Consider the following 20,581-nt stretch of genomic DNA (forward strand, 5'->3'; position numbering starts at 1 on the left):
TAAATTGGGCTTTAACATTCTCAAATAATATCTTATTAATCCTAAAATAATTGATAAATCATTGTGTGAACAATATTTATACTTTATATTTATTGATACAAAGGTATTTGTATTTGCCACTGTTTATGTACTTTGTTGAGGATTTAAGCCCTGCTCACAGGGCATTTGGCCAACTCTCCTAGATGCCTTTCCTCATGGCAGCAGCGTTTTGGAAAAAAATATGCTTGATACATAAGCTAACATGCAGGGTCCTTTAGAGTCAGAAATAAAAACCGCCACATGCCCCTAACAGCAGCGTTTAAAATGTACGTTGTGCATAAGGCCTAATGCCCCGTACACACGATCGGACATTCCGAAAACAAAATCCATGGATTTTTTCGACGGATGTTGACTCAAACTTGTCTTGCATACACACAGTCACACAAATCTTGTCGGAAATTCCGAACGTCAAGAACGCGGTGACGTACAACACGTACGACGAGCCGAGAAAAATGAAGTTCAATAGCCAGTGTGGCTCTTCTGCTTGATTCCTAGCATGCGTGGAACTTTGTCCGTCGGAATTGTGTACACACGATCGGAATTTACAACGGATTTTGTCGGAAAATTTGAGATCCAGATCTCAAATTTTGTGTGACGGAAATTCCGATGGAAAATGTCCAATGGAGCTTACACATGGACGGAATTTCCTACAACAAGCTCCCATCTAACATTTTCCGTCGGAAAATCCGACCGTGTGTACGGGGCATAAGAGTGTGGGAGTCTGTTGGCCTCTGTCACTGTGTGTACTTTACTGCTGTGTATTATTGCGATCCTAATAAAATAAGAAACATATACAGTAGTGCAGTGAGTTGTATATGTTGTATTGTAACCTACTGTGTATGCATTCCTTGTACTTATCTCTATCTTTCTGCAATGACAGGTCAATGTCGGATTGTTGGCAACAAGCATGCTTGGGTTCTGCCTGCCACTCTACCTCATTTTCTTTAAGCGGAGCCTGAAACAGCAAAGGAAGCAAAAAATTGAAGACTCCAAACTGTACCAGAAAATAAATGGCACTCCTGATCATGAAGCGTTTGTGTAAGCAATGCCAGAAACATGGCCTGCCCTGCACCCATACAATGTTCCTATTCATAAATCTCTGGGAACATTTTCACTCCAGCATAACAAGTCACCATTTTAGAAGATATTTCAACCTTCAGCATGTCATCAGTAAACCAGTTTTCTCTTGAAGAATAAATGGAAGGAGGCACAGTCTCTGGGCCAGGAAAAATCTACCCTTTCTTTGTACAAACAAAAGTCTATGCTTTACCAAATCCTGTGAAGTACAAGACAAACTTCTGCCCATTTTGTTGACTGGATTTTAATGAAGGGTCATATCTAGTCAGCAGTAACTCTTGGTGACATGAGACGTGCTGGACTACCTTGCCATAAAGCTGGAGCCTGTAACCTGTTATGTGGATTCATATTCTTAGGTGCTCAGCTCAGAAGTAGCAGGAATTGGATTCTTGTCGTGATTACTTCTGATTAGCATGACCACTTGTTCTGACAACGACTCTTGTGCCAGCGGCGATGCCTGTTTGTGTCATCATTGTTGCCTCTCAGAAATAGAGAGGTCTTCTTGAGATTATTTAGCCAGAACTGAATCTTGCAATCGCCAAAAAGAGCACATGACCACCTTGAAAACATATTACCACAGCTTTTCCTAAACAAGAAGTTTTACCACAAGGAGAAGCGTCCAGTTCTATGGTGAAACAAGATGCTAACAGCATAGGAGGATGTGTGCTCATTTATTGAACTCTTACTGCACTAATGAACCTTGCTGCTTTCCACATTTAGTATCAGTAGAGAAAGGCAAATATATGCGTTTAAAGGGATTACACATCCATCCTCTATATTAATATGGGTGATGAGAATCAACCACTCTTGTGATGAATATATGTTGTGCCATACTATCCTTAGATCTGGTTGATTCTTACATTTATACACCAGGAATTGTCCATCTGTGGCACTGAAAAGGATGCTGCACTCCATCTCGCATGATATTCTGCCTCTTAATCATTGAGCTGCAGTGCAGCACCCATGAGAGTACCAGGGATTCCTAGTGTTTGTTCCAAGCAATACCTGTGTATCCATTTCAATTTTGTTTTCTCCTCTTTTTCTTTTTTTTTTGTTTGTTTTATAACTGACTAATATGAATATGCTGTTCTATGTTCCTTGCATGATATGATTAAGTATTTTTGTATTCAGACATAAATTGTTTGTGATTGCTTTCTGTTTGGTGGAGCTAGAGAGAATCTTTGTCGAAAATCTGCTGGGTGTCTTGGCGATCAATCGAGTGCAATGAAGCAAGAATCCAGTGTGTTTTTTACCTTGTCTTCATTTATCATGTTCTACATTTTTCCTTTTCCTAGATTGTGGTTTTATCAACATTTCTTATCTTCTGTGATCTTTTGATCATTTTGTTCTTTGTCTCATCACATTTTAGTATATTAGTTAGGTTTTTTTACTATTATTATTCTGCTTTTCGCAGCAAATAATCCAATAAATAAGAATTTAGTATATGTACGAGATTAACCTTTACCTCACTCCATTGCTCCCCAGTGTAAGATCATTCATTTATCTGTCCGTTCATTCTAATATTCAAGTTTTAATATTACTGAGTACATCGCGTAGACCGTTAAATGTTACTGTTGATTGCTCAGTTAAAAGAAAATAGATTATAATGGTATTCCCTCTGTGGATAAAAAAAAAAAAAAAAAAAAAACAGATTCATCTACATCAGTCCTCAGATGAACCTAAAACCACGAGCTGCTAAAATGTCCTTTCATCAGTTGAGGCGATTCTGAAGTATTCCAGTCTCTCTGGGAAGTAGGTGTATTATTCCAATGGCAAAAGCAGAGATTCAACTATTTTTTCAAACTTGTTTTCTTCCTAGGGTGATTGGAATTATTATGCAGTATTTTTACACTCCGGGTTATCATAAATAAGAAAGAACCATGTAGACGTGCGTCTAGTCCTTTTAATAAGGAAAGAGCAATGTGTAAGTGCTGAAACCCATAGTGACTACTCAACATCTTTCTACACTATAAACTGAACTTGTGTCGCTATGAGTTACAGTACTTTTTACATTACCATTGCTCTTTGTGTTGCCTTATTATTAAAAAAAAGCCCATATCTCTGCTAAGAGTGGATGCAGTATGAACCTAAATCAGCGAGTGCCTCAGCCATGTCTCTAGCTGTAAGAAAAGTGATAAGCTGAGAATAGAAAGCTGCAGTAACAGGACAGGAAGAGCACTGCATCCTCTGTTGGTAGGCACTGGGCACATTTTTAATATTATTCTGTTGGGATATCAAAATTTTGCTTGTACAAGAGTAACAAAAAAAAGTTTCTTCTTTTCAGCTTGATAGCATGGTATTACAGGGAAACATATTTGTTTCTGGACTACAAGCAGGGTTCTCATGTGACAACAAGGGGAAAACAGAGCACAAAAGCAATACAGCAATTCTTTCCCCGTGTGTTTGTCTTTGAGCTGGCCTCCGGGAAGAAAGACTGGGACACAGTTTTTGTGCATTCCCAGAGCCAAAACTGCGCAACCTTGAGCAAATCACTGTATTTCTCAGTGCCTCAGGTGCAAAAAAGATTGTAAGCTCTCACGAGTAGGTATTTATTGTGCCTGTACATTCTATATACAGTGCTTGTTGTTACTATTAAAAGCATATTCAAGAAAATAAAATAAACCCTTTTTATAGACAACTGTTTTTGGTATATATGGCAAGATGTTTTTGTGTGATTATTACTTTGTGTTCATTAAAGCAGAACTCCAGCCAAAAATAACAAGATAAAAATGAATAGTCCATTTAACTGCTTCTCGCCCAGCCTATTGTAAAATGACGGCCGTGCGGGAGCCCTGTTTCCTGGGTGGATGTCATATGACGTCCTCCCAGGATCGTGCCTCACGTGCGCCCCCACGGATGATCTGTCATCTGCTGTGTACAATTGTACACAATAAATTGATTCATGCCATTCGTTGTGTTGATCTCTGTGATTGGTCACAGTGATCACATGGTACAGACAGGGTAAATCACAGCCCATCTGTGCCATATGATTAGCTGTGGCCAATCACAGCTAATCACAACTGTAAACACTGAATGAACAGTTTTCATTCAGAAAAAATGGTTGCTTATAACAGTAAAATTCACTGTTATGAGCAAAATTAGTGTTTAAAAAAATCCTGATCACCTCCCCAGAGTAGCACAGTATTACTATTAAATAATGATATTTGAAGCGCTTCACAATGTGCATGAAAATGAATATATAAGAATAAATATAAATAGTCAAATAAATCCAGCGGTGAGTAAAAATTCCTAAAAAATCCAGCAATTAAAATAGTGTAAAATTATAAAAAATTAGTGACACCAAATGTGTAAAAAAATTCACATAAAAAATCCACATAAAAATAAATATATAGGGATGTATTCAGAAGGTTCAATTATACAGGTGTAGAATCCTGATTGGTATAGAGCTTTTGATCACTAGCAAAGCTGTTTAAAAACACTTGCTTAATCAAGGTGCTCATTGACCTTCATAGTAACAATGTGCTTTTTGCTTCTATTCACAACCAATGTGAGAATCATAAACAGGCAGATAAGAGAAAAAAACAATCATTGTGCAATAGTTAGGATACCAAGGTACACAGGCAAACTTCAATCCACTCACGTGTGCCTTATAATGATAAGGCATATGCAGGTTTTACTATAGCAGTCAGCCGCCTTAGACAGGAGCAGATTCAGTGCACGTGACTGTGATGTAACGCGTGGGAGGAGCCAAGGACGCTCTGTGCAGATCAGCAGTATCACACAGTGTACTGCACTGAATCTGCTCCTGTCTAAGGCGGCTGACTGCTATAGTAAAACCTGCATATGCCTTATCATTATAAGGCACACGTGAGTGGATTGAAGTTTGCCTGTGTACCTTGGTATCCTAACTATTGCACAATGATTGTTTTTTTCTCTTATCTGCCTGTTTATGATTCTCACATTGGTTGTGAATAGAAGCAAAAAGCACATTGTTACTATGAAGGTCAATGAGCACCTTGATTAAGCAAGTGTTTTTAAACAGCTTTGCTAGTGATCAAAAGCTCTATACCAATCAGGATTCTACACCTGTATAATTGAACCTTCTGAATACATCCCTATATATTTATTTTTATGTGGATTTTTTATGTGAATTTTTTTACAAATTTGGTGTCACTAATTTTTTATAATTTTACACTATTTTGATTGCTGGATTTTTTAGGAATTTTTACTCACCGCTGGATTTATTTGACTATTTATATTTATTCTTATATATTCATTTTCATGCACATTGTGAAGCGCTTCAAATATCATTATTTATTCTTTTTAAGTGACTCTGAAAACACTCTCTTTTGATAGCAGCCTCACTTGGTTTTATGTGTAATTATCAGCTATTTAGCATCACAGCGCTTTGTGTTTTATATATATTTTTTCCACAGTATTACTATTGTAACACAGTACTGCTCTGGTCACAGTATGTAAAAAAAATTGTAAAAAAAGAAAATAAAATTGAATAAAAAGAAAACCAAATTTAAAAAAAAATTATTAACATTATTTGTTTTGTTTTTTACATACTGTCACCAGTCGTTATCTCTGATCACCACCACACCAGTTATATGATGCCGCTGTACTGCACTGGTGACAGTATGTAAAAAAAAAAATTTCTAAATGTTAAAAAAACAATGTTTTTTCATTTTTTTTAAATCTTCCAAAAATAGCGACAAAAATTACAACTTCTATAAACTCACCATGCTTCTTGCTAAATACCTTGGACTGTCTACTTTCTAAAAATGGGTCATTTGGGGGATATTTGTACTCTCCTGGCATTTTCAGGCCTTAACCGGTTCCCGACAGGCTCACGTCTATTTACGGGGGCAGAATGGCTGCCCTGCACGAAACCCCATACATGTTCCTTTAAGAGCCACCAGAGGGCACGCATGCCCGCTGCACGGCGAGGGACCCGATGCGCTTGGCCGGCGGTTGTGATCGCTGCCGGCCACGCGCGTTCGCGTGCACGAACGCCAGCACAGGGGTTTGGGTGTGCAAACACCCAAATCCCTGTGCTGTCAGAGGAGAGGAGACATGTCGTTTGTTCCTATGTAGGAAGAGCAATATGTCTCCCCTCCTACTCAGTCCTATCCCCATACAGTTAGAACACACTGAGGAAACTCACATTTAACCCCTTGATCGCCCCCTAGTGTTAACCCCTTCCCTACCAGTGTAATTTACACAGTAATCAGTGCATTTTTATAGCACTGATCGCTGTATAAATGTCAATGGTCCCAAAAATGTGTCAAAAGTGTCCGATCTTTCCGTCACAATACCGCTACAAATAGCAGATCACCGCCATTACTAGTAAAAAAAAAATAATAAAAATGCCATAAATCTTTCCCATAGTTTCTAGACACTTTAACTTTTGCGCAAACCAATCAATATACGCTTATTGCATTTTTTTTTTTTTTTTAACAAAAAGATGTATAAGAATATGTATTTTTTTAAAACATTTTTGGGGGTATTTATTATAGCAAAAAGTAAAAAATATTGTTTTTTTCAGAATTGTCGCTTTTTTTCTATAGCGCAAAAAAAAAAAAACGGCAGAGGTGATCAAATAGCACCAAAAGAAAATTATTTGTGGGAAAAAAAGGAAGCAAATTTAGTTTGTGTACAGCATTGCATGACCGCGCAATTACCAGTTAAAGCGATGCAGTGCCAAATTGTAAAAAGTGCTCAGGTCAGGAAGGGGGTAAAACCTTCTGGGGCTGAAGTGGTTAAGCAATGAGATAAGGCCATCAGCATATCAGGATTGATCGGTTTTCAGATATACAGTATATACCATAGTCTATGGACTCTATAACTGTCCTACAGACTAAATAATGTACACTGATTTGGGTTATTTTCACCAAAGAAATATAGCAGTATACATTTTGGCTTAAATTTATGAAGAAAGATTATTTATTTGCAAAATTTTATAACAGAAACGAAGAAAAATGCATTTAAAAAAAAAAAATAAAAATCTTAGTTTTTTTTAACAAAAAATAAAAAACCCAGGGGTGAATATATGTCACCAAAAGAAGGCTCTATTTGTGTGAAAAAAATAATTGAAATTTCATGTGGGTACAGTGTTGCATGACTGCACAGTTGTTATTCAAAGTGCTATGGCGCTGAAAGCTGAAAATTGGCCTGGGCAGGAAGGGGGTGAAAGTGCACGGTATTGAATTGGTTAAAGAGAAAATAAAATGACCCTTTGCTGCAATAATCAGCTTCAATCCAAAGATCCCCTTGCAGTAGCTTTTTTTTCTGTCACTAGATATCCCCAGTATGGTGCCCACTTCCACTTTCCCAGGTAGTGAGTAGATAGTCAAAAGAGAAGCAGCACAGCAATGAGCTCATCTCTATGTCACTGCTCCTATCAGCATATTTCTTGTCAGCACTGCTTAAATGTGATTGTACACGATCACCTCGTAAAACAATCCATTCAGTTTAAAATCGAAATGAAAGGCAAAACATTTGTGTATAGATATTAAAAAAATATATATATAAATGCCTTTTTTACACCTTTTCACATATCCTCTGTTCTCAGCTAAGAACAGAGGATAACAGAGGAAAAACAGCAGCACACTGATCTTCCCAGTGAATGGCTGTGCAGGCAGTGTCAGGACGAGTCTCATCATTGGAAGAGAGCAGCAAAACTAGAAAACTGCCCATGGTGTGTTCTTATACCTAGTATGATCAGCTTTAGAGAAGCGGGATTGGCAGGAGCACCAGGGATTTCACACAAAGGAAGCAAGACAAAGAGAATAGGATACTTATTCATACAAGTACATTTTAAAAGCAGACACATTTTAGGAATATGAAATGTTGGATTTACATATTTTTTTAAATTGTAGGGCTGGGTGCTGGAGAATTTTGTAAATTTCACATCTTCCACTCTTAGCTGCCTGGTTTTGAGAGCCCATAATGTAGATTTCTCCACTATTTTATTCCCTGGTTCAATTGAAATATATGTCAAAACAAACAAAGTTCACTTAAGGCTGTCAACTTGCCTAACTGACTTGGAATCTACTGCTCACGCGAACCTAGAATCATGTTTACTTTAGTTACACCATTTAATGAATCTTCCATTTAATTAATTTTCTGAATAAGCAGGAGCCAGGAAACTATCACCCAAACATGTATAAACACTGAAGGAAGTACCACACACCCTTTAATATAGGACATCTTATGCAAGCAAGAGCCAAAGTCCCTGTCCCCTTATATGGAGTCCATTGTTCTGCTTACTGCACCAGTATTGCCTCATTCACAGTGCCAGCAGGGGGCATAACCTGGAATTCTCCCAAACATAAAGCAAACATCATTATACAACAGGTTTCATTGTTTCTGCTGATTGGTGCTGCAAAAATGAATTGAAGCTGAATAATATTAGATTACAAAATGTGTGCCAGTAATGTGCACTCACCAGCCACTTTATTAGGTACACCTTGCTAGTACTGGGTTGGACCCCCGTTTGCATTCAGAACTGCCTTCATTCTTCGTGGCATAGATTCAACAAGGTGTTGGAAACATTTCTCCGAGATTTTAGTCCATCTTGACATGATGACATCACGCAGTTGCTGTAGATTTGTCAGCTGCACATCCATGATGCAAATGTTTCGTTCCACCACATCCCAAAGATGCTCTATTGGATTGAGATCTGGTGAGGCCATTGGAGTGCAGTGACCTCACTGTCATGTTCAAGAAACATGTTTGAGATTATTTGAGCTTTGTGACATGGTGCATTATCTGATCAGAAGATGAGTACACTGTAGTCATAGAGGGATGGACATGGTCAGCAACAATACTCAGGTAGGCCGTGGCGTTTAAACAATGCTCAATTGGTACTAGGGGGCCCAAAGTGTGGCAAAAAAATATCCCTCACGCCATTACACCACCAGTCTGAAACATTGATACAAGGCAGGATGGATCCATGCTTTCATGTTGTTTACGCCAAATTATGACCCTAACATCTGAATGTCACAGCTGAAATCGAGACTCATCAGACCAGGCAACGCTTTTCCGATCTTCTATCATCCAATTTTGGTGAGCCTGTGCGAATTGTAGTCTCAGTTTCCTGTTCTTAGCTGACAGGAGTGGCACCCTGTGTGGTCTTCTGCTGTTGTAGCCCATCTGCTTCAAGGTTCAATGTGTTGTGCATTCAGAGATGTTATTCTGCGTACCTTAGTTGTAACAAGTGGGTATTTAAGTTACTGTTGCCTTTCTATCATCTCAAACCAGTCTGTCCATTCTCTTCTGACCTTTGACATCAACAAGGCATTTTCGTCCACACAACTGCTGCTCACTGAATATTTTCTCTTTTTCGGATCATTTTCTGTAAACTCTAGAGATGGTTGTGCGTGAAAATCCCAGTAGATCAGCAGTTTTTCAAATATTTAGACCAGCCGTCTGGCACCAACATCCATGCCACATTCAGTCACTTAAATCCCCTTTCTTTCCTATTCTGATGCTCAGTTTGAACTTTGGCAAGTCGTTTTCACCACATCTAGATGCCCAAATGCATTGAGTTGCTTCCATGTAATTGGCTGATTAGCAATTTGTGTTACTAAGCAATTGAACAGGTGTACCTAATAAAGTGGCCGGTGAGTGTATATTAAAGATACTTGCAACTGTAAATGATCCAGTATTAGAGTAAACCTATAGAGAGCAAATTGACCCTACTAATCAAAGTGATAATAAAATCTTGAAAATAACAAACATATTATGCTTATCTGCTCTGCTTGCTCTGGGGGCACCCAAGCAGGCTCGTTCACAAGCCACGGCTCTGTATGTCCATTTGCACACACACACAGCCGCGGCTTGGCCCCACCCCTCCCTCTCCTGATTGGGTCACTGGCTGTGGCTCCCGCTGCTGCCTCAGCCAATGAGGAGTGAGAGTCCCCGGAGATCGAGATGGGTCTGAGGTACAGTGCCTTGAAAAAGTATTCACACCCCTTGAAATTTTCCACACTTTGTCATGTTACAACCAAAAAGGTAAATGTATTTTATTGGGATTTTATATGATAGACCAACACAAAGTGGCACATAATTGTGAAGTGGAAGGAAAATGATAAATGGTTTTGAAAAAAAAGATGTGAAAAGTCTGAGCCCCCTGAGTCAATACTTTGTAGAACCACCTTTCACTGCAATTACAGCTGCAAGTCTTTTTGGGGATGTCTCTACCAGCTTTGCACATCTAGAGAGTGACATTTTTGCCCATTCTTCTTTGCAAAATAGCTCAAGCTCTGTCAGATTGGATGGAGAGCATCTGTGAACAGTAATTTTCAAGTCTTGTCTTGGATTTAGGTCTGGACTTTGACTGGGCCATTCTAACACATGAATATGCTTTCATCTAAACCATTCCATTGTAGCTCTGGCTGTATGTTAAGGCTGGGGGTTCACACTTGAGAACGCAGCAGCTCACAGCAGGAGTCCGGTGCGTCTCTATCCACTGTTTCAGGTCCGATTTCAGTCCAAATTTTGGGCTGAATCCGGACCTTAAACGGACCAAAAGACGCACAGGGCTCCTGGGCAATTCGCACTGGAGCTGCTGCAGAGATGTGTGAAGCGGCTCCATAGAGAGCCAGTCACAATTTCCTGCTATGCGAATTGGATGTGGGGAATCCTGCATCCAATTTGCAATAATGTGAACCCAGCCTTAGGGTCATTGTCCTGCTGGAAGGTGAACCTCCACACTAGTCTCAAGTCTTTTGCAGACAAACAGATTTTCTTCTAAGATTGCCCTGTATTTGGCTCCATCCATCTTCCCATCAACTCTGACCAGCTTCCCTGTCCCTGCTGAAGAAAAGCATCTCCACAACATGACGCTGCCACCATGTTTCATGGTGGGGATGGTGTGTTCAGGGTGATGTGCAGTGTTAGTTTTCCACCACACATAACGTTTTGCTTTTAAGCCAAAAAGTTCAATTTTGGCCTCATCTGACCAGAGCACCTTCTTCCACATGTTTGCTGTGTCCCTCACATGGCTTCTTGCAAACTGCAAACAGGACTTCTTATGGCACGACTAATAGTTGTCCTGTGGACAGATTCTCCCACCTGAGCTGTGGATCTCTGCAGCTCCTCCAGAGTTACCATGGGTCTCTTGGCTGCTTCTCTGATTAAAGCTCTCCTTGCCTGTCAGTTTACGTGGACGGCCATGTCTTGGTAGGTTTGCAATTGTGCCATACCCTTTCCATCTTCAGATAATGGATTGAACAGTGCTCTGTTACATGTTCAAAGCTTGATATATATTGTTTATAACCTAACCCTGCTTTAAACTTCTCCACAACTTTATCCCTGACCTGTCTGGTGTGTTCCTTGGCCTTCATGATGCTGTTTGTTCACTAAGGTTCTCTAACAAACCTCTGAGGGCTTCACAGAACAGCTATATTTATAATGAGATTAAATTACACACAGTTGGACTCTATTTACTATTTACTAATTAGGTGACTTCTGAAGGCAATTGGTTCAACTAGATTTTAGTTAGGAGTATCAATGTAAAGGGGGCTGAATACAAATGCACGCCACACTTTTCATATATTTATTTGTAAAAAAAAAATTGAAAACCGTTGATCATTTACCTTCCACTTCTCAATTATGTGCCACTTTGTGTTGGCTTATCACATAAAATCCCAATAAAATACATTTACGTATTTGGGTGTAACATGACAAAATGTGGAAAATTTCAAGGGGTGTGAATACTTTTTCAAGGCACTGTAAGTATTAGGGGTGGGGGGGGGGCAGCTGCACACAGAAGGTTTTTTACCTTCATGCATAGAATGCATGAAGGTAAAAAAAAACCTTGAGCCTTGAGAACCATTTTGGAAGTCAGCGTCCAATGCCAAAGAGTACCAGCAGTTTTCCTACACAGTTCCCCCATTTGTCATTGCATGGACAATATGAAACTCCAACTTCTATGGATGAGGGCACAGTTACTCTGGCTATCATAATGCAGGACACAGTGCTGGGGAAGATCACCAGTGTTAAAGGGGTTGTAAACCCTTGTTTTTTTCTTTTTTTAAATAACAAACATATCATACTTACCACCACTGTGCAGTTTGTTTTGCACAGTGCGGCCCCGATCACCGTCTTCTGGTGTCCCCCAATGGCGCTCCTCCTCGCATTGTTAAACCCCCTAGGAGAAGCGCTCTCCCAGGGGGGGTTACCTTGCGGGCGCGCTCCAGAGTCCAGCATTTGTGTCCGTAGACACAGAATGCCGGACTCAGCCCCCCCCCCCCGGAGCCCACGTCATTAAATTTAAATGACAGCAACGGGAGCCAATGGCTGTGCTGCTATCAATCTATCCAATCAAGAGCCAAGAACCCCTGGCAGAGAGGTACAGCACAGCTCCGCCGAGGGACCGTATGGGCTCAGGTGAGTAAAACGGGGGGGGGGGGGGGGGGATGGGGGCGGTCAGTGTCAGAAGTTTTTTCACCTTAATGCATAGTATGCATTAAGGTGAAAAAACACGAGGGTTTAAAACCCCTTTAAGTATGATCTTGGGAGGAAGGGACTGCTTGACTGCAATTATTAGTTAATATTAGTATCACAGCTTTGGACGCAGATCCAGGCAATGTGTAGGAATGTGTAAAGGAACTATTTGGCACTAGAAAGTGCTTGCCAAGTAGTCACTTTGCGTCCTGTGTTCCCGGGGTGTACTTTAAGACAGCGGTCACCAACCAGTCGTCCGCGGACCACTGATGGTCCATGAGAACATTTTGGTGGTCCCCAGGGGTTCTGATCCAAATTAATGTTGTGGCAGATATATAACGCCCAATATTTGTTTCCAGTGTTGTTCCTATAGCGTGCTGACAATTAATACTGTCAGCAGGCATTGATACCCAAGACCTCCTCTGTAGTTCCAGCTCCTGTGAACTCAGAGGGGGGTGCTGGGAGTAGTGCAGAGAGCAGGATGTGAAGAAGGAAGGGACTTCCAATGGCAGCACTGATCACAGACAGCAGAAGAGAGCACGGAGATCAAGCACATGGCTGAACAAGGAGATGAGATCCAATGATGAGTCTGTGTAAGGCATCAGTGTGATGCAGAGTTTGGGGGGGGGGGGGGGGGGGCAGAGGACCGTAGCAGAGACAGCAGTGTGATCCAGGGGGAGGGGGCAGAGAGCTGGAGCATTGTGTGTATAATGCATGTAAAATTCGTGTTAGCGGTCCGCGAGATTCAAAATTGTGAGTTTAGTGGTCCGTGAGGTACGAAAGGTTGGCGACCACTGCTTTAACCACTTGCTTAATGGGCACCTAAACCCCCCTCCTGCCCAGACCAATGTTCAGCTTTTAGCACTGTCACTCTTTAAATGACAATTGTGCGGTCATACAACACTGTACCCAAATAAAATTTTTATAATTTTTTTCCCCACAAATAGAGCTTTCTTTTGGTGGTATTTGATCACCTCTGGGCTTTTTATTTTTGTTAAAAAAAATTTAAAAAGACAGATTTTGTAAAAAAAAAACATTTTATATTTGTTAATAAATTTTGCAAACAGGTAATTTTTCTCCTTCATTGATGTACGCTGATGAGGCTACACTGATGGGCACTGATAGGCTGCACTGATGGGCACTGATAGGCTGCACTGATGGGCACTGATAAGGCGGCACTGATGGGCACTAATAGGCGGCACTGGTGGGCACTGATGAGGTGGCACTGGTGGGCACTGATAGGTGGCATTGGTGGGCACTGATGGGTGGCACTGATGGGTGGCACTGAAGGACATTGATAGGTGGCACTGAAGGGCACTAATAGGTGGCACTGATAGCTGGCACTGATGGGCACTGATGGGTGGCAGTGATGGGCATTGATGGGTGGCAGTGATGGGCACTGATTGTCACTGGTAGGTGACACTGATAGGCAGCACTGCTAGGTGGCACCGATGAGGCACTGATTGGCACCACTGGTGGGCATCGATAGGTGGCACTTGTGGGCACTGATAGGTGGCACTGATTGCTGGCACTTACTACTGTGGGCACTGATTTGTGGCAATGGCAGGCGGTACTTGTGGGCACATATGAGGCAGCTTCGCCTCTTCCTCTTCGGGACAGATGTCCCTTTAAACAGAAGCCAGCGATCAGCTTTTACAACGTGAGAAGGAAAAATAAACAATTACCGATCTTCTGTTTTCATCACATGATCAGCTGTCATTGGCTGATAGGTGATCACGTGGTAAGGGGCCGGGATCGGCCCCTTACTCAGATCTGTGCTCACCTGAGTCTCATTGGGGGTCGCGTGCCCCCTTCGGGGGGGGGGGTGGCCAGCTTGCAAAGGGGAGGATGTCTATTGACAGCCTCTGGGCAAAGCAGATCCGCGCTGTAGTCGTCATTCGGTGTGTAAAGTGTTCTGCTTTTACTAATAGATCTAGAAGTTTCATAGATTGTTCCCTGTGTACAGAGCTCTGTGTTGATTGTCAACACAGAGCTCTGGGCTGCGACTATACACAGCCAATCAGCAGGTCCTGGCCATGACTTGCTGACAGGCTCCTGCTGTATGCAATCATAGCTGGTGTCGGCCGAGGGGCAGAGCGTGCCAGACTCCTGTAAGTAGGCAGCGATGTACAGGTACGTTGTTTTGCTTACAGCGGTCGTCCATCCACAGTACATTGTGTGGTCAAAAAGAGAGAATCATTATAATGCAACATCTGACATAATCATTGCTTCACTCATAAATTTATAAATTGATATTACTTCATTTAATAGAAGTTTTCTGCTGAATCCATATTCCTACAAGCTAAACTCCAGGCAAATATTTTTTATCCCCATGCAGCTGAGCTGTGCCGGCATTGCACGGGTTAACTGCTCATTTTGTTTTAGGAGAGAAGACAACGGAGTTACACTTACCTGATCCATTGATCCTCCCTGCACAAGAGTTGTTCCGACACCCCCGCACTCCAGCGGTCTTGAAAGTTTACTGGTCCTGACGCCAGCAAGCTCCATAGACAGGAACAGTCCACCACTGGACTGTGGGGAGCTTGGTTTTCTGGAGAATCAGATGATCAAGTGAGTATAAACGTTGTGCTCAGCCCTAGAAAAAATGGGCAGTTGGGGCTATGCCAGCACTGCATGAGGAAAAAAAATTGCCCAGAGTTGGGCTTTAAGTTCAATTTGTTCACCCGTAGTATTGTGTGTGGTTCAATTTTTAGTTAAATTTAGAAATTAGACTCCTTTATCCGTAAATATGATATTACTTTTGTAGGCAGGTACAAACATTAATCAAGCATTTTCTAGGGGGGTGGGGCATAGAAAGGTTGAGAACCTTTCTCTATGAGATGTTCATCCAACTTGCAATATTCAGTGGAAGTGAAAATGATTGAGAATCGGACCTTTCCTGATGGGACAATCAGCATTCCTTTTCTATGGTTACATTAAGGCTGGCCAGTGGCCACAGGTGGCTTTATAAATGTAAACCCTGATTTCCTGACACCACCGTGGCAGCATACTAGTGATAGGCTCCACCTCTCTTCCACTCCCTCAGGACCAGTGAATAGCATGAATTAAAGGCCTAGTTAGGCCCCACCCCATTCTTCTTTTTTACCTCATACCTCCATGCACCAGTGAAGAGTAAGCAGTACTGTGTCCCCACTTCTGCCTCCATGCAGCATCTGGCTGGGTTGAGCCTCTCCCAGTGCGAAGTCCAAGTGCTCGGCTAAATTGCGCTAAACAGCCTGGGAACCCCTTCTGTGGGTCTTGGTGGGGTCCTGCAGTGTTTCCTCTATAGGAAATAAAACAAAATCTGCCAGTAAGTAAGTGTCTGCGGGCTGAGGCTTGGGGGGGGGGGGCATCTAGTTCATTCAATTCACTCCTTTGGTCCCTTGTATCTCACAGGGCTGCCTATTCCTTTTTGTTTTACTTTTCCGTCTCCCTATATGTTTCCCCTTTTTTTACCTTGATCTTTTTGATCTTTTCCTTTTCTGTGCCTTCTTTGGCATCACTTTTTGCTTATGTTTGCCTTTTTTCTTGTTTTATTTTAGCGCCGGCAATTTACGCAGTGCTTTACATATACAGTGTACATTCACATCAGTTCCTACCCTCAAGGAGCTTACACTCTAAGGTCCCTAATGCCGCATACACACGACCGGTTTTTACGGCAGACTTTGTCCGGAGGACTTTGATGGACTTTCCGACGGACTTTCCGAATGAACAGACTTGCCTACACACGATCAACCAAAGTCCGACGGATTCGTACGTGATGACGTACGACCGGACTAAAACAAGGAAGTTCATAGCCAGTATCCAATAGCTGCCCTAGCGTCGGTTTTTGTCCGTCGGACTAGCATACAGACGAGCGGACTTTTCAACCGGACTCGAGTCCTTCGGAAAGATTTGAAACATGTTTCATTTCTAGGCCCGTCGAACTTTTAGGGAAAAAAAGTCCGCTGGAGCCTACACACGATCAAATTGTCCGACGGACTCCGGTCTGCCGAACCAAGTATGCCATAAAGTCCGGTCGTGTGTACGCGGCATAACTCACATTCATACATACACATACTAGGGACAATTTAGAAAGGATCCAATTAACCTACCAGCATGTCTTTGGATCCTGTGCTTGACTATTTTCTCTGTGCTGGACGCGCTCTTGATGACACCATCGGGCTGCGCCAGTCTGCACAAGCACACTGGCTGGCGGGAGTACCAATCGCCATTTTTCTTTTGGGAAAAGTTGCCCTCTTGTTAATAATGAGGGTCAGAGTCACAGGGTAGATCTATAGATCTCCAGGGATAATTGGAGGGGCTCAGACGGCCCTGGAGGTTTGGTTAGGCAGAGCCTCCTTTGCCTGGCTCTCTTCCCTCTGCTTCCTGGGACAGGTGAGTTTTATTTCAATGCCCCCTTCTGTTTGTTTCAGGTATGGCACAAAAAAAAATGTGTTTGTATATATGTGTGTATGCACATATTCGTATGTGTATGCATGGGCAATAATTTATTTCCCTTAGACCTTTGTTTAAAAGAAAAAAAAAAGGAACACATTTTAATTTTTTTTGTTACAAATGTATATTTTTCTCTTTCACCTTTCGCTCTCTGATGCTATTTTCCTTTTCAGCTATCCTTGTTTTTTTCAGCTGGCCACCCAATTTGTCCTCAAACCATGAGTCAGTCACCATTTATACAAAGACCGTCAAATTCAAACGTGGGAGACCATCATACGGTAAGTTTCAGGAAAACAGTTCCTCCCTTTGCGGATTGCTTTGAATTTTTTTCAGCCCCGCATGCGCATGCTCATGCTCTTTAAGTTCAAGAGCCACAGAAGGTGGATGTTCTTTGGAGGAACGTAGCCTTAGAGGCTGCTCCCATTTAAGGGGAAAGTTCCAAGGATGATGTCTTATCGCTTCTTCCTAGAGCAACGCTACCGTCCCAGCAAAAGTCCTGCAGCGCCTATGGCACAATACCTATGCCCAATAGGCTGGTGAGTATAGACACCCTGGAGGAGTTCGCAGTTGACAGGTAACACTCAAATATCATTGTTATTGATGAGGGTGACGTGAGATTTTATGCTGTACTTATTTCAATTATCTCGGCCAGGCAGACCCCTCCTAGTTGCCTGTCACTAGAAGAGCATCCTGGCACCTCGGCAGGTGGCGTTAACCCACTTAGTTACGCTACTCTGGCGAGTGGACAGCCTGCGGACAGTAGTAGCGCCTCTTCATCAGAGGAAGGCCCGGAACTGCTTGGCTTCAGTTTTCCCTCCATTGAACTATGTATCCAGACAGTCAAGCAGGCCAATTGTATGAGCACATACCGCTCCAGGCAAATCTTCAGGTGCAAATGGATGACAGGTGCAGATCCCAGCTCACCACCGTCCAATGCGAATACAATGAAGAAATGGTCGCACTCTGAATTTCCAAAAAACTTGCTTGATGTACCTTTATTGTCACAAGTGTATCAGACAAACACAGGACAAGCAGTTGACATGTTTCACGAGTGATAGTATTCAAGCTATCACTCGTGAAACATGTCAACTGCTTGTCCTGTGTTTGTCTGATACACTTGTGACAATAAAGGTACATCAAGCAAGTTTTTTGGAAATTCAGAGTGCGACCATTTCTTCATTTAATTAGGCCAATTGTATGGGTAAATTCATGTTCACCCTTTCTTCAGAACGGCAAAGTCCGGAGAGAAAATCTCTTTTATTTGTCTATACAGGTAACATAGAGATTGGATAGCATCGCTTTAATCCCTGCCTACAGTAGATATGATGTTTGAAACTTTGGGCTGCGTTTGTTTTCTCAGGCAAGTTCGGTGTAAGATACCTTATAACAGGAAATCTCTGAGTTGGTAGGAAATTTAACACAGCCATACCAGGAGTGACAGGAAGTCCATCCTGCTCCCACAAGATGGGAAGCAAAGAGATAAGGAATGTTCCTCCTCTCAGCAGGTTCCATTCTTCTAGGCAGATGGGCTGCTATAATACATACATACATATCAGACCTAGGGGGATTTTCGTCCTGATTCCATTCACAAAAAGAATATATAGGCTTCAATTCAACCCTGTATGTAGTTTGCAAGGGATGGTGGGCTCGCGTATGGTTGTAGATCTGAAGACGTTAAACTTTTTTATCCCCTTAGACATCTTCACAATGGAGTCCATTAAACCAGCACAGCCAGATGGCAAAATGCTATTTTTGGATCTTCACAATAAACATCCCAAAATATTTCTTTCTTTTATAATTGGTAAGCTTGCGATCAGCTAGACGTATTTCCAGTTTAACAGTCTGCCTTTTGGCCTATGCAGGTCTCTGAGACTTCACAAGGGTTCTCAGTGCAGTGTTAGCTCCACTCAGAGAACAAGTTCTCCGGGTGTGCCGATATCTGAAAATCATCATTCTTTTATACAGAGGTCTGAAACAATTGCTGACGCACCAAGAGATTTTCATAAACACCCTGCGGGGATATGGCTGGTTTATTAATTCTCTCTAACTTAACAGTTAGTATGCCGGGAGGTACTCTGCCAACTCCTCTGTTCGGCTTCCACCAGAGAAAACGGCAGTCAAAGAAGGAAAAGAAGGAATGCTGAAGACAGTAATCTCCACTTGTTTGACCATTTCTCAGTGCCTCAATCTTTGGAGCACAATCTTGTCATACCAATAATCCCTTGGGCGCTCTGACTTCGACAGTTTGAGCTGGGATTCTTAGCACAATAGAGGAAACAGAGTCTGGCACAGTTATCAACTGTCACTCAGTATGAGTAGGAGTATACGGTGGTGGCTGAAAAGAGAGAATCTGATGAAGTTGCCCCGTAAGGGCCTTTCACACTGGGGTGGGGGCGGCGTCGGCGGTAAAGTGCCGCTATTATAAGCGGCGCTTTACCGTCGGTATTCGGCCGCTAGCGGGGCAGTTTTACCCCCTGCTAGCGGCCGAGAAAGGGTTAAAAACCACCGCAAAGCTCCTCTGCAGAGGCTCACCACTCCGAAGATGCTGCTAGCAGGACTTTTTTTCCCATCCTGCTAGCGCAGTGCTCCAGTGTGAAAGCCCTCGGGGCTTTCACACTGGAATCAAAGCAGCGGCACTTTCAGGTCGGTTTGCAGGCGCTATTATTAGCGCAATAGCGCCTGCAAACCACCCCAGTGTGAAAGGGCCCTTAGAACCATTAGACTAGATCACAATTACTATTCATCTCGGTAAAGATAGCCTGGAAGGCACCCTGCGAGAAACTGTCTGTTCAGTCCAATGGGAGATTCCCAGCCAAGCGGGGTAGTCTTAAATACCCTAGAAATCCAAGCAGCTTCTTTAGCACCTTTCGCCTTACTGCACAGAATCAAGGGAAGATCAGTCTCTCTCTGCAGCTGAACAACATGGCAACATGGCAGCAGTTGCCTATATTCATCACCAAGGAGGAACTTGTGGCAATATGCTATTAGGAGAGGTGAACCCCACGCTGTTAAAGTCAGGAAATCACCTGCAAAATCTCAAAGCAGTTTACCTCCTAGGGGACTTGAACACACAGACAGACTGACCCTCATGCAAACTTTCCAGAGCACGAGTGGGCCCTACACTGTAGGTCTTCTATGAGCTGGTCCACAGGTGGAGCCAACCACAGACAAACTACATTGCTTTTCACAGCAATTTAAAACTTAGGAGGATGTCTGAATCAGTTCCTCACCCCAAGGCAGAGGGGACAAATGCCTTCATTTTCTCCACGGATCTGCAATCTAGCCTCTATATTTTCCAACAACATTTCTCATAATGAGATTCCTCTTAAGGCTGTCGAGAGCAAACATGGTAGTCATATTCATTCCTCCATTTTGACAATAAGGGCCTTGAGTTTTTATGGCCATTCATCTCATGAGACAGAAGCCAATATCCCATTGCACATACGCAGGCCGTGACTGCAAACAGGAAGATTGATAGGGGAAGCTTGAGAACCTAGCGTGCTCCAGGATGATCTCTACCTTGTGGAGTGTGAGCAGGCACTTTACTAACAACATCTATGCCAAAATCTGGAACAAGTTTGCGTTATTTCTCAGCAGGGTGAGATATTGA

General features: G+C 42.3%; 1 protein-coding gene across 1 annotated transcript in view; it reads left to right on the top strand.

Annotated features, from left to right (window-relative positions):
- The window catches only part of SLC43A2 (solute carrier family 43 member 2), a 104,721-nt gene extending 100,967 nt beyond the window's left edge, over positions 1–3,754 (top strand). The window contains exon 14 of the mRNA XM_073616635.1: positions 920–3,754. Within this exon, the coding sequence (XP_073472736.1) occupies positions 920–1,081 (162 nt within the window). The 3' untranslated portion in view covers positions 1,082–3,754. The remainder of the gene's footprint in view (positions 1–919) is intronic.
- The last annotated feature ends 16,827 nt before the right edge of the window (positions 3,755–20,581 follow it).

Source organism: Aquarana catesbeiana, linkage group LG02 (genome assembly GCF_042186555.1).
Source record: "Aquarana catesbeiana isolate 2022-GZ linkage group LG02, ASM4218655v1, whole genome shotgun sequence".
Taxonomy (NCBI): Eukaryota; Metazoa; Chordata; class Amphibia; order Anura; family Ranidae; genus Aquarana; species Aquarana catesbeiana.